The sequence below is a fragment of the Trichoderma citrinoviride genome (genome assembly GCF_003025115.1).
Source record: "Trichoderma citrinoviride strain TUCIM 6016 unplaced genomic scaffold BBK36scaffold_1, whole genome shotgun sequence".
NCBI lineage: Eukaryota > Fungi > Ascomycota > Sordariomycetes > Hypocreales > Hypocreaceae > Trichoderma > Trichoderma citrinoviride.
In genome coordinates, this window is record NW_020194709.1 from 1,636,711 (window position 1) to 1,650,546 (window position 13,836).

General features: G+C 55.3%; 3 protein-coding genes across 3 annotated transcripts; 2 read left to right on the top strand and 1 right to left on the bottom strand.

Moving 5' to 3' along the window:
* Positions 1-1,625: 1,625 nt before the first annotated feature.
* Positions 1,626-4,197, top strand: BBK36DRAFT_1174730 (rab family GTPase activating protein; the record flags this gene model as incomplete). Its single annotated transcript, XM_024895936.1, has 4 exons — positions 1,626-2,113; positions 2,255-2,940; positions 2,998-3,890; positions 3,945-4,197. 4 exons carry the CDS (start codon positions 1,626-1,628, stop codon positions 4,191-4,193), a joined length of 2,316 nt encoding a protein of 771 aa, XP_024753885.1. The 3' UTR covers positions 4,194-4,197.
* Positions 4,198-7,158: 2,961 nt separating this feature from the next.
* BBK36DRAFT_138994 (hypothetical protein) lies at positions 7,159-8,431 on the top strand (the record flags this gene model as incomplete). Its single annotated transcript, XM_024897458.1, has 4 exons — positions 7,159-7,192; positions 7,407-7,487; positions 7,657-7,958; positions 8,023-8,431. The coding sequence occupies 4 exons, from the start codon at positions 7,159-7,161 to the stop codon at positions 8,410-8,412; spliced, it is 807 nt and encodes a 268-aa protein (XP_024753886.1). The 3' UTR covers positions 8,413-8,431.
* Positions 8,432-9,378: 947 nt separating this feature from the next.
* BBK36DRAFT_1109210 (DUF663-domain-containing protein) lies at positions 9,379-13,011 on the bottom strand (the record flags this gene model as incomplete). Its single annotated transcript, XM_024889445.1, has 3 exons — positions 9,379-12,708; positions 12,806-12,876; positions 12,951-13,011. 3 exons carry the CDS (start codon positions 13,009-13,011, stop codon positions 9,379-9,381), a joined length of 3,462 nt encoding a protein of 1,153 aa, XP_024753887.1.
* Positions 13,012-13,836: the final 825 nt, after the last annotated feature.

Here is a 13,836-nt window from a genome sequence, read left to right on the forward strand (position 1 = left end):
ACTCGTTGATGAGCCCGTCATGGTCATGGTTGTGGTCCGCTTCTGCCTCTACCTCTGCATTGAGCCGCTGCAATTTCTCGCCCACGCCAGTTGAGCTGCCGCCTTCATCGACGGCACTTCCGAGGCCACTTCAGCCCGAAAACGCGTCGCTCTTGTGGTGAACGATAATACCATCACAGCCAACACAGGACTCGAATTTCCCACGAATCTACTCCGTCAATACTGGCTCCATTCGATCCTTGACATCCACTGCCTTGCTTGACTCCCGCCTCCATCCTGCGACTATATCTGCTCACCTACAGCAAGCCGCTTCTTCCCCACAGCCTAGGCCTGTCCCGGAATCTCTCTGCTCTTTGCAATTTTTTCCCTTCTCGCTTCGTTCCTTCTTCCCCCCTCGATCTGTCTCCCCATCATCTTCTTCTCGGGGAACCCAGCATCGTCCGAATTCGCGGTGACCCCGGTGGTCAACACACAACTCCTATCCAGGCACCAACTAGCCTCAACCCGCAACCCGCCTGGAGCCCCTCGATGAAACACCAGCACCCAGCGTTTGCCGTATTCCGCAGACCGAGCACCACTGACCAAGGCAGCTCTTTCTTTCACCCGCGCAGGCTCGGGGGTTCTAGTACCGCTTTTTAGCTGTCCAGGTGCCGTAGCCGACCTGTCTGCTACCAGGGAGGTAGTGAGTACGAGGTGCTGGGGACAAATTGCTCCAGGAACCGAGTCGAACCACTTCTGCGCTATCCGTATTATCTGTGCTATCTCCTCTCGCCGCGGAAAGGAGGAAGGCGGTATCAGAGCCACCCCCGGACAATACCTTACTAGGGACAAGGCGCTCGAGGCAGGACACTCGTGGATCTGCCTGTCTGCATCGCACTGCGAGATACTTTGCCCACCGCCAAGAGCGAGCTCAACACACGAACACCTTCGCGACATCCAGCTAGGCGGGTCCTGATGGCGATGGATGCCGGCGAGAAACACGGCCACGAGCCGTCCACGCCGACCTTGGCCGTCGAAGCGGCCAAGGAAGTAGCCGTCGAAGCAGCCCCGAAGCACGTCGACGATGCCGAAGCTGCGACCCCAAAGACGACCCGCGATTCCATGGTGACTGTCAGGCTCTCGGAGCCGCCGGCGCTTTCGCTAGACACCAGTTCGTCCCGCGACAGCAAGTCGCCCGACTCGCCTACACTGCCGACGGCCAGCCATGCCTCCGAAGAGGGCGGCCTCGAAGCGCCAAGCGCCTCTCGAACCTCGACCGCCACCTTGTCTGTGTCCGCAGAGGCCAGCCGTACTCTTCATGACGAGCTTGGAGAGTTTGACGATGCCGATAGCGATTGCTCTGATCCCGAAGAAGTCAACTGGGCGGAGCTGGAAAAGACAGAAGATGAACAGACCAAAGACGAAGAGACTGATAATGTACGTGCGCATCCCCGTCATGACACGCAGTCCATAGCCCTCGCTACTCCTTTTGAAGGACTTTCGCTGACCTGAGGTTGTCTGTATAGTCCACCGCTTTGCTTCTGGCCCGTTTAGAACAGGAAAACGCCAAGTTGGCGACAAATCCAAAGACAGTCAAGGTCCAGCTTGTCGAGAAGCCCCAGCCCAATAGGCCGCGTCCGCCATCCATGGCTAAGCTCCGAAAGATGGTACGCGGGCCTACACCCGCCGCCCTGCGATACTCGATGCTGCCGCCTCCACCGATGACGGATCTCGAATTCTACGCAGCCCTCGTCAAGGACTACCAGCAGACCGCGGCAAGGCTCCCCACCCTGCTGTCTAACAAGATCCGCAAGGGCATCCCACCGCCGCTGCGAGGCGTCGTCTGGCAGAGCATGTCTGGTGCTCGTGACGCCAGCCTGGAGGAGCAATACGAACGACTCAATGGCGAATCTAGCCCTTATGAGGGTCTCATAGGCAAGGATCTAGGCCGGAGTTTCCCGGGTGTTGAAATGTTTCGCGACCCGGACGGCGACGGGCAGCGGATGCTGGGTCGGGTGCTGAAGACGTTTAGTTTGTATGACACCAAGATCGGCTACTGCCAGGGCCTCGCCTTTCTCGTCGGACCTCTGTTGATGCACATGCCCGACAAGCAGGCATTTTGCGTTCTTGTCCGGTAAGCTGCGTCCCCTTTCCCCATCTCCCTGCCTTTCAATCTCCCCTTCTCCAAAAGTTAGAAAGCGGCACGGCTGCCCTTGGGTCATTGAGATACACTTGATACTAACCGTGTCCGATGTGACTTCGTTCGCCCCCTTAGACTCATGGACCGTTACGATTTGAGAAGTTGCTTTCTGCCAGATCTTTCCGGGCTTCACGTGCGAATATACCAGTTCCGAGAGCTGCTGCGGGCCAATCTCCCCTTGCTGTCCAGCCACCTGGAGGATCTGCAAGTGGAGACGGCCTATGTCTCGCAGTGGTTCTTGAGTTTCTTCGCGACCACATGTCCCTTGCCGATGCTGTTTCGCATTTACGACGTTGTTTTCGCCGAGGGCGCTTCTGAGACACTGATGCGCGTCGCACTATCACTAATGCGCAGGAATGAGGCTAGATTGCTTGCCTGCACCGAGCTAGAAGACGTGATGCAGCTCCTTCTATCCAGGGGCCTGTGGGATTGTTACCATTACAACGCAGACGAGTTTGTGCAGGACTTTGGAAGCCTCACAGGCACGGTTACCCGAGAGAGGCTCGCCCAGCTCGAGCAAGGATACCGCGAATCTCTAGTTGCGACCGCCAATACCGCTCGTACATCTGACATCGCGACCGCCGCCGCCCGATTCCTAGGTCGCATCTGGGCGTCGTCCGGTGCGTTCCCGAGAAGCTCAGGCTTAGTCCCAGGTCTGAGTGCGCCGTCGAGGCCACTGAGCATGCTGCGTCGGAGCACCTCTAAACAAAGCCTTGCTTCGACTCTCAACTCGGTCGAGGCAAGCTCCATGAGCGTGATGAGTTCATCTTCCACAGATGCCACCACAGTGTCACGGGACTCTTCAAACACTACCGAAGACGACTCCGGAAGCCGTGAATCGACACCGGTTGGCCCCAAGGCCACCGCCGCTGCCAGCAGCAGCAAGAACACCGAGGACAAATATCTGCATAGCCAGATTGAGGATCTCCTTACGGCGCTAAGCGAGCTGCAGCGTAACCATGCGCTCTTGTCCAACGAGCTAAAGCGTGAACGGGAGGAGAGGGAGGAAGATCGCAAGGCCGTTCGATCGCTTCTGGATGGCCTCAGAAAAAGAGCGAGCCGCGGGGAAGAAGAAGAAGCAGCAGCAGCAGACGCAAGCGGAGATGACGCCGAAGACGCGACTGAAAAAGCTGATGAAGGGGAGGAAGCGGAAAAAGACGGGGAAGACGGAGCAGACAAACTGTCTGACAGCGATCCGACTGACGCAGCGGAGGCACCATCCACCGAGGCCTTGTCAGAGTTGCTAGATCGTGTCGAGAGCCGATTTAGAATCGACGAGGAAAACGACGAGAGCAAAAAGAAGGACAAGCCTTCATCCTCATCATCCGCCGAAAAGTCGGAGTTGCAACGCGAATTGGATCAAACCAAGGACCAGCTGGCCAGCGCCATGTCGCAGAACCAGGACTTTAATCGACGAATTCACGACTTGGACCAGGAGATGTCATCTCTCAAGGAACAGCTCCGGGAGAGCCATAGCCACGTCAGAGCTCTCCACCAGGACAAGCAGCGGCTGGAGAAGCAGATTCAAGTCTTGCGGGCGAGGCCAGTATCTGGCGAGCCCTTTGGTGGCCGTGAATCAGGGACAGATTGGTCCGGCAAGGCGAACGGCGGTGGCTTGAGAGAGTTTAAGCTTGGGCGTAGCAAGTCGATGGCTACTCAGGGCGGTACGTATAACAGACGGAAGTCGTCGCTGCTGCATGGCAACGACCTTGTCCCACCGCCGGCGTCGATGCCAGCGACTCCAGCAGTCTCAAACGACAGCAAGTCGTCAACAAACGACCTCGACACTCTGCTGTTGGATCTCGTGCAAGCCAAGACGGCTCAGGCCATCGCGAAGCAAGAGGCAGAGGAGGCAAAGCAGCAGCTGGAGGCGCTGAAAAAGGCCTATGGCGTAGTGATGGGCGACGCTGCCAATGCAGCTCTACCCCCTGGAACGGTCAATGTCAAGGTCGTCCAGGCCGCGGCCACGACGACATCTCCAGGAACCGGTGGCTTTTGGGGCTGGCGCAGGTGAGAAGGCCGGGGAGAGGAGGGGGAATCGGTTTTAAGTAAAGAGATGGAGGCGTAGAACGCCACTGGAATAAGTTGGATTGGGAAATCGCACATACGCATCGATGTCGCCGAACTGCTGGGGATCTGATATTACAATGCACGACATGTGGAAATGAGCCCTTGGCCGGCATGTTCATCAAGGTTGCATTATGCTTAGGAGTGGCGCAGTTCATACGGGCAGGGTTTCACTCGTGGGGAGCATGGGCCGCGGTAGACGGATGAGGCTGTCCTTGAGATGGACAGCCTTTTGTTTCTTTTTTTCTTTCTTCCCTTCTCTCCTGTCATTTCATCTCTGCATTAGGGCCAGTCTATATTCATGGAGCGTCGGGATCTTCTTCTGCCTCCCTTTTCTTTTTTCCGCTCTTTTTTGGAACTTAGCACGGAGTTTTCATATGGCAAGGGTTGGGTCAGAAGACATTGATGCGAGTTGAAGCTTGCAATGCAATGTGAGCAGACACAGCAGACGCGAATACAAATATACCGATTGAGACGCATCGTGTCACTTTACATGTGAAGCACTGCCTTGTAGGTTTGGGGCTTCCTTTTCTTTTGTCCCTTTCCAACTTGACGCTTTTGCCGTGATCACTTCTCTCCCTTCTCTCACTTCATTTCAAATACGAGAACTCATATGAGGCCGCAGCGGTTAATCGTCCATCATCGCCCTTGCGTCGCAGCTTGCAGGAGCGCATATCGAACCTCGGCATCACATCGCGACAACGACTGACCAATAGAACCCAAGATTACCATGGCGGCAATGGAGCACGTGCTCAACCAACGAGCGAGCAGCTGATGATGATTGCTTCTTTCCTTGCTCAAGCCTCAAACGTGGCTGGGCTGGGCAAGCAAAAATCGTGGCGCTGAATGGCTGATCAATTCTCGTGGTCGTAATGCACCCGAATCGGATCGACGGCTTTTTATCGATGATTGACGGCAGTGATCATGGCGGGATGACGTTTCTCTGGTGGGACTGCCGAAGAACAGAGAGGTTTGTGGTCGGAAATGATGCCACCATTTCGACGACGTCTTTGCTTCGTGCCTCCTCGCACATTGGAAGAGCTCGAAGCTGTGGCTATTGCTGCTCGTCTTGCAATAACGTTACCTACTCGGTATGCGCTCGCTGAATGTTTGCCGGGATGATTGCATGAAGCTAAGAGGCAAGGAAGGGGTCTCGAGTTTCGGCGTGTCGAGATACAGAAACTGAGGGAGAGCCTAAACCAGCCTTGGTACTAATAATGTCTGGCGCCTCCAGAACATCTGCAACATATCACAGGTCTTGCGAGGGAACCCAGTAGTTCTCATACTGTCCATGTCTGAATAAATGCAAGATTCCGGGTGTTGATTGGTCTCATGCAAACTGCATGCATTGGTACATGATGCCGGCTTTAGCCCTTGGGGGCGGCTTTGCGCCTGGTTGGCTGGCTCTTTGTCTTGCTTTCTGTTTCCTCTTTTGCGACTCCTTATCTGTGACGCATCACACCATGGCTTGACGAGAGCACACCAGCATCGGATAGAAGCTGTCGGAGCTGATATCCGGGGGCCGCGCACTGCAAGGAGGCACCTATAAGTGCTCTGTACACTCAGAGGACACGTCCAAGGAGTCGCCCTCGCTGTAAAGATGAAAGTGAGGATGACGATGTGGACAGAGTAGCAAGATTGTGCGATCCATTGGAGCTGTGACGACGGTGCGTCATTGGTGGGCAGGTGACGATTTGCTTGCTTGTTCCAGCTTCTCTGTAGCTGCTGCTTTTAGCGCCATCGTGTTGCATCATGGGCGCCCCCCTCCAGGGTTTTCGCCTTGTAGCTCTGCAAGACCGAGCTTGTACCTGTTCCGCGCTGGCTCTCCGCAAAGGGTACTCCACCGGCGGAGCTAAGGTACTTCGCGCAGTAGCACGGGAGGGTGACCTGTGCCTGTACCTCTTCGCAATCCATGAAAGCTCCGTCTCCACCAGCACATGTTAATTTCGATTTTTGATTTCGAAATCGGTTTGATGGCATTCGCGCCCCCTACACAAAGCACACTGCTGGTGGTTTCTGTTCTGAAAGTGGGAAGGTGCTGTTTCTGGTGGGCAAGGTTTCTTTCAGGTAAAAGTAAACATACTTGCACGTGTCGTGGAGAGAAAAAAAGCCAGGAGGCGCAACAACGTGGAAGTGTGCGGCTAGCAGACGCCCCGAGGAGGACTGAATAGGGAATAACCCCAGGGTCTCTGAATAGAGGGGAGAAAAATAGATAAATTATAGATTTTAAACTATAATCCGTTAAAAATAGCAAGGTAGTACCTACCTAGGTAGAGCAGCAAACCAGACAAGATCCAAGCACAAGAGAGCAAGAAACAGGCAGGCAGCAAGGGGAGGGGCGCACGAAATCGCAGCGTCACAACCACGTCGACACCTGCCGCTAACAAGCTTAAAGCTCGCCCGCAACTTCCTTCACCTGAAAGACCCGCGCCCAGGTCCTTCCCTTACAAGTAATCTTCCCTCTTGCACACACAGCGCAATCTACCTCTTAAAAAAACCAGAGCATCCCACCTGCCGCATATTCCAGCGCTTTCTCGCCCCTCCTCTGAACTTGAAACCTCTTTCTTCTCCCTTCCACCGCAGCATCACAAGGAAACAAGGTAAGCAGTCAACCCGAAATATCCATTCCCTTTGCCTGCTGTCAACAAAGACGACACCGTTGCTTTTCGCTGTCTCTACCACGCAGCTCTGCGACAACTATTTTCCCTCGCCGTGTCTCCTCTTCTCGGCTCTGGCACGCGATACTAAAAAAGACAGCTTTCTAGTCCTAGAAACCACAGCTCTCGACGTCACTTCTTCGCCGTCCGTATCACAACTTGCGCGACCGACAGAGCCCCTCTCGCACTCGCAAAAAAGCCCCCTTCTACAACCAGATCTCTCGACGACAAACCCCATCCGACAAATCGAGCATCATGGCTGATACCGGCGCGGCAAACGGCCACTCCAGTAAGGTATGTGGGCGCACCGCTACGCTTCTGCTTCCTCTTCCCACTTCTTCCGCTCGATCGATCCTGTACCTACATACAGGCAGAACGGGTTCTGGCCAGTAATATCGTGGATGACGAATGCTGACACTTGGGCTTGGCAGTTTTACATGTGACAGACAAGGCCTCAGAGCCCGCCATCTTGCCCCTGCTGTATAGCTGACGATGAGCTTTAGAAGCCGCCAACGGCAACGCTGGAGATTCTCTGGCACCCTACCGTTCGCTCTTCTCCCATCTCTTCTCCTGGGAAAATCCTCGTGAGTAAACGCCCGCCGCTCCCTGCAGCCACATGTCCACTTTGATGCATGCATATATGCATTTCCCTCCATGTCTTTGTCGGATCGTTTTCATCACCTGTTCACTGCAGCGAAGTTTCGCAACCATGGCGCCACCTCACATGACTGACCCTTGACCGTTTAACCGCAGGTGACTCGGCCATCGCCTATACCTCCGTCGTTGCTAGCATCGTCGCCGTCCGATATCTCAACCTCGTTAACTGGGCCCTCGGACTGTCATGGATGGTCCTGGCGACCACCGTTGCTGCCGAGGTTGCAGGCAAAGCAGTCCTTAATAACGGCCTGGCTTCTCAGCTTCGCCCTCGCGAGTACTACACGCTGCCTCGCCAAACATTTGACAGGCTAGTCAGCGAGGCCCACGGACTCATCAACTTCTTCCTGGTTGAAGCTCAGCGCATTGTTTTCGTTGAGAATGTCTACGCCTCGTCTGCTGTGAGTCTCGCGCGCACTTCTTCCTTGGCCTGACCGGGAACTAAACATGACTTTTACACTCTAGGCCTTCGCCGTTACCCTCCTTTCCAGCCTCCTTATCAAGGTGCTTCCCTACTGGGTCCTTGCCATCGTTGCGACCACCATCGCCTTCTTCGCCCCGTTGATCTATTCCCGAAACCAGGAGTTTATCGACGAGCAGCTCAGGTCGGCTGCCGACGTCATCGGCGCCCAGACTGCCCAAGTTCGAGATGCTGCTCAGAAGCAGGCCGATCACCTCGCCTCCGTGTCGAAGCAGTATGCTGGGGACTACACTGAGAAGGTCCATGAGATTCTGCGCACCCGCAGCCTGTCTCCCTCGGCCGCTAAGAAGTCGCCTGTCGAGTTCCCCTCCCCTCCTACCGAGGAGCCCAAGGCCGCCGAAGAGCCTGCCCCTCAGGAGCCTATCATCGCTTAGATGAGCTCGTTGACATGTGGGTGTGTCTGTGGTTGAGGAAACGATAAACGCCAAAGTTGGGCTCCGCGACAGCTCTCGCCACGTTCTTTTCGCAGCAGATCATTACCCACCCCGAATTGAGAGATATGCCCAAGAATAATAATATCTGGGCAGGCAGCGCAGCATGATTTGGGGGAGCAGTGGTGTGCCGCTGGTCAGAGCATGATATCCGCCCATTTGGCGCAGAGGGAATCTGTTGAGCGAGAAATGGCAGGCCTTTGCGCTGAGTGAGGCACAGACACTGGGGAGGAGTGTGGAGGATCACGACGCTGCTACGAGGCCGGTAGGTTTGTTTTGGCAAGCCCTCTTTTTCTTTAACTATCATCAATTTGGCATGGTCGCTTTCTCCCTGTTATCCTTTCCTTTTCCCTAAGCTGAGAGTCTCCCGCCCTGTTTTCCATAAGGACATTGGTGGCTCTAGGCAGGGCACTGTTTGTATGGAATCATGTTTAGTTTTACGTAGTTTGCAAATGCTTTGACACGGTGATTTGCAATTCATTCGCCTCTTTTGCCATTTGTGCGTGATTGCATCCATTGCATGTATCTCAAGGTTGGTTTCATCTGCGGCTTTGCCGAGTGGCCATGGGGGAACTGCAAACCACACAGTACGACCAGGCATATCCGATTGATGGTCACGCCCTCTTTCCTAGAGCAACTGATGGCTCAGGTATGGCCTCTGTCTACATGCGTAGGTAGCAATGGTATGGGATCATTGAGTGATAACGAGGAACATGAGAGCCGCACCAGACACGAAGCACAAGAGGACATGTGTTTCGTATAATGAACACAGTAATAGTAAGTTTGTAGTAGTATATCTAGGTCCAGAACAAAGTAGCTATTGCACAATATATAAGATGTATCTCTGATGCCTGAAACGAGAATTTGCCAAAGATGCGACTCGCGCCGGTATGCCCATCAGCCTGTTGCTCACCTCCTCCTCTTGCCACCACCGCCCTCGTCGTCTCCAGCGCTCCTCTTGCGGCCGTTCTTGCGCCAGTATTCCTTGCTCTCCCTCTTCTCCCTGGCCTCCCTCTTCTCTTCGCCCTCGGCCAGCTTCTTCTTGAAGGCGGCACGGGTCTCCTCCTTCTTGGCCCGGCGCTTGGCGACCTGGTCGTTGTGGACGGTGACGACTTTCTGCAAAAAGGCGCGCGTCTTCTTCTCCTCGGCGCCGAGGACGACGGCACGCTTCTGCATGTACGTCTTCTTCTTCTGCGGCTTCGTGGCGATGATCTGGGAGCGGAAGGGCAGGCTGGCGGCGAGGGCACGGGGGACCTGCAGGCCGTTGAAGTGGCGGTCCTGGCGCTCGATCTTGCGGTACTGCGAGTTCTTGAGCTGGGGGGTGGCGACGCCCTCGCTGCGGCGGACCTCGCCCGTGAGGCGCATGGGCTGCCAGCCGATGAGGTTGGTGACGGGGTTGTAGAAGCGGTGCGGCTTGATGGGATACCAGGCACGCAGGAAGACAATGTCGCTGGCCAGGATCTTGTCCTCAAAGGTGGCACGGAAGTGGCCCTCGGGCTTGGATAGGGCACGCTTGATCTGGCCGCGGATGCCGGAGACGGTCTTGATGGAGGCGCCCTCAAACTTTGCGATTTCGAGGGCCGAGTTGAACATGCCCTTGATGAAGGCCGTGTTCTTGAAGATCTTGTAGGGGGTTCCCGTCAGCTTGAGCTTCTTGACGATCTCGGTGGACTCGTCCACGGAGAGGACGGTGCCGGTGGCGGCGATGCGGAAGCCCGGGGTGGAGGACGAGAAGGAGTTGAAGCACACGAAGCCCGTGTTGGGCGCAATCAGGGGCGCATAGACGGTGGCGAAGCAGTGCATGTGCTCAGGCGTGTACTTGAGCATGCGGTTGCGCGTCCGCGAGTCGGAAATGCTGTAAATGGGTAGGGTCTGGAAGCGGCGCCAGCCCAGCGAGAAGATGAGGGGGTCATTGGTCTTGAGGATCTTCTTGTGCCAACGGTGACGCTTGATGCGCACCTGGACGAAGCCCCAGCGGTCCTCGGTGGGCGACAAGCCGCCAACGATGATGGGCAGCCGGGAGTTGAAGCGGGTGACGAACTCGGCCGGCACGCCCTCCAGCACCAGCTTGGCGTACTTGCCGGCACGGTAGCCTTCGACGGCAACCCTCTGGCGCTCGTCCAGGTTCTCAAACTCCTCCTTGTTGATGTCCAGCTGCTTCTTGATCATGGCCTTTTGCGCATCGTACCAGTCATCCTCGCCAAACTCTTGCTCATCTTCGCCTCCCTCTCGCCGAGCCTTTGCCTTGTCGTTCATGAAGCCATCTCGGTCTTCTTCCTCGAACCTGGCCTTGAGCTCCTCTTTCCTCTTGGCGTTCTTTTCGCGCTCTGCTTGTATCTCTTCCGCCGTCTGCTGCTTTGGGGCTGCAGATTGCGGATCGGCTTCCAGGTCCTCGAATTCACCATCGCCTTCGCTATCCTCGCCACCCTCTTCTCCTTCGCCGTCCTCGTCGTCAAAACCACCGAAGTCACCTTCCTCATCGTCGTCGTCATCTCCACCTCCACTTCTTCTACCTGACGTGAATTTCCTCTTCAGCGCCTCTATGTTCTCCTGCGACGCCCACTTTGCTGCCAAGTCCTCATAGTCGTAGTCTGGTATTGAGCGGTCCTCTATCAGATCTTCGCTTTCTTGTGATGTCTTCTTGAAGAATTCCTCGTCTTCTGAGTCTTGTTCAATGTCCTCCTCTTCCGACTCCTCCGAGTCCTCGCCCTTCCACTTCTTGATGACCTCACTGGCGGTCATGGAGCCGTCGTAGAGATAGCGAGCGAGATCTGCGGTGTGATAGGAACGCTTCCGGCTGTGGAGCTTCATAGCTCTATCGGCCATGCCTTCCTTCCATCTCAACGCCGCACTCTCCTCATCAGAATCGTACTCTTCGTCATCTTCTGCGTCTTCATTCTCGTCGAGGTCTGTAATGGAGCCAAGATCTGAGTCACTGTCCGCAAAGGCCACGTCGTCATCCCCGTTGGCCATCTTATCGGCATCTTTGCTGCGGAACATGCTTCCCAGTTTCTCCTCGTTGAACTCTTCATCCTCCTCGGGGTCTTCTTCGTCACTGCCACTGACGAAGCCTTCGTCGTCCTCGTTCTCGCCATCCTCCCCTTCTTCCCGTTCGGCCATCCTGGCCTTTCGTGGCTCTTTTCTGCCGGTATCTTGTGCCTCGTCCAGTGCTTTGACTTCTTGGCCGCCCCTGAAGAGTTGCACTCCATCATCAGTCTGGCCGAGTAGCTTCCGCTCGGCTTGCAGCCCAATGATCATCTCTTCACCTTCGCCACGCTCAACGTTATCGGCATCCTTGTCGAAAGTGAAGCCCTTTTCTCTAGTGATCCAGATGGCATCACCGTCGATTTTAAGGCCACTTCGATCAGACATGGGGGCATACAGTTTCTTTTCCTTTTCGTCTAGTCTTCTTCGCCCAGTCTTTCCTGTGATCTTGGCCAATGCCTGTTCCATTGCTGGTGTAGGACAAGGATCGGGGAGAACTTCCATAGCCGACACGGTGAAGTCGCCCAAACCAGCAACATGCACTCGCTGGCCCTGGGTGGCGAAGTTTGTGCCGCGTAGATATCCCGATAGGACGATGGATCGATCGCATTTGGGATCCTCTTCAATCTTGGTTGGGTGAGTGATATCGCGGAAGCTGTCGATGATGGTGTAAGGGTGGGTGTTTCGCCAGACGAGAGGTCGCGGGCTCTTCATGACAGAGAGGAAGCGAGAGAGGTTGTGAATCTCACGATCGGGGTATCTACCGTTCATGACACCGGAGAGATAGAAGAGATGGGCGCCCTGGTACAGTTCCGTCCACAGCCTTCGCTTCAGGTGCTTCTTGGCATCCTTCAAGGCGGAAGGCTTGCGAAACAGGTCGAGATGGGTCAGGACGCCGAAAACGTTACCCGGCATACCCGTAGCGGCCAGAATGTTGAGGAACTCCATAGTCTCCATCTCGAAGCCATAGTTGCCGTCAATCATGAGGAGAATGATGTCGGCGACTTTGGCTACGTCCACCATGGCTTCCAGTTCGTTGGGGCATTCCATGAAGGTAAGCCGCTGTTTCTTCGACGTAACGACGGTGATGGGGCCCTGGGGGTCGGAGATGGTCTCTTTGGCATATCGTCGAATGAGTGATTTCAGTAAGGTCGTCTTGCCGACGCCGGGAGGGCCGACGATGGCGACGAGACGCGGCGGCGCCTCGTCCGGTAGCCTATCGACGAGGGGAACATGGAGACGCTTTTCTTTGATCTTGAAGAGAAAAGTTAGTACATGACCGCTCTCAGGCAATGACAGAAGCCCCCTAGTTATCTTGAGACAACGGAGCGGGCGACGGAGCAAAACGTACATCGGATGATCTGGCAGCCTGTCGCTGAAGCTTGCCGGGCCTGGCAAAGGCGAAGGCCTTGGGATTGCGATCTGCGACAAGTCAGCATATGAATTGCGTGGTGTTAATCAGGAGCCCTCAGTCTCCAATTTGAAGCGTCACTGACCTCCCGAGTGCTGCTTCTTCTCCTTGCTCTTGCGATGCGGCTTATGCGTCTGATCCTCCATGATGGCTTGTCGTGGCGGTTCAATCGCCGCTCAGTGGCAGGATTTGCGAGTTGAGCTGGGAAATTTTTTGAACGGATGCTAGCGATAAGGCGCTGTCTATCGATAAGCCCCGATAAGCGCCCCGCTCATGCTAGCGCGGTCCGGCATGATTGGAGCACTAACAACTTGCAGATTGCGGAGTAGTAGTACAGCAGATTGAACATCTGAGAGAGAAGCTTGGAAACTTCGGTTTGGCGATTCCCCTTCGTCGCCTTCTTGTCGATTCTCCTCATGTTGGATTGACTCTAGGCATGGGTGGCATTCGTCATACCATCATGTCGCCTGGAGGAGACGAGTGGCGGCCTGGATTGTCATCACTCCTAAGAGATGAACGGCGCCCTCTGAGCAGCCGACGGCGAAACCATGCACTTCAATGATACGACGATAGTAGATGGGATCTGTACCCAGAAACGTGTCAGGTTCGTTCTCGTTCATGTAGCCTGGTGACAGACACGTTGCCGGCAGCCGTGCTTTTCAGACACACAACGGTCCCGCGTTGCTTCAGATTTTCACCCTCATCTGAGATGATTCTAGCTTTTCGATAAGAACCAGGCTAGTGTCATGGGACGGCTTGTGTTGGCCGGGAACCCGTCGAGCAAATCGCATCGAAAGCCGTTGGTCGAATGGAGTTGGTGGCTCTGCCAATTCGGGGTTAGAACGTCAAGGGGGAGGAGGGGAAGAGTCATAACTGAAATTGCAAGCTGCATGAAGGAGTCACGACGTGCCGCAGCAATCGCTCTGCCTCGCATGGCGGTGTTTCTGTTGGCCCGAACAAGTTGTTGGAGA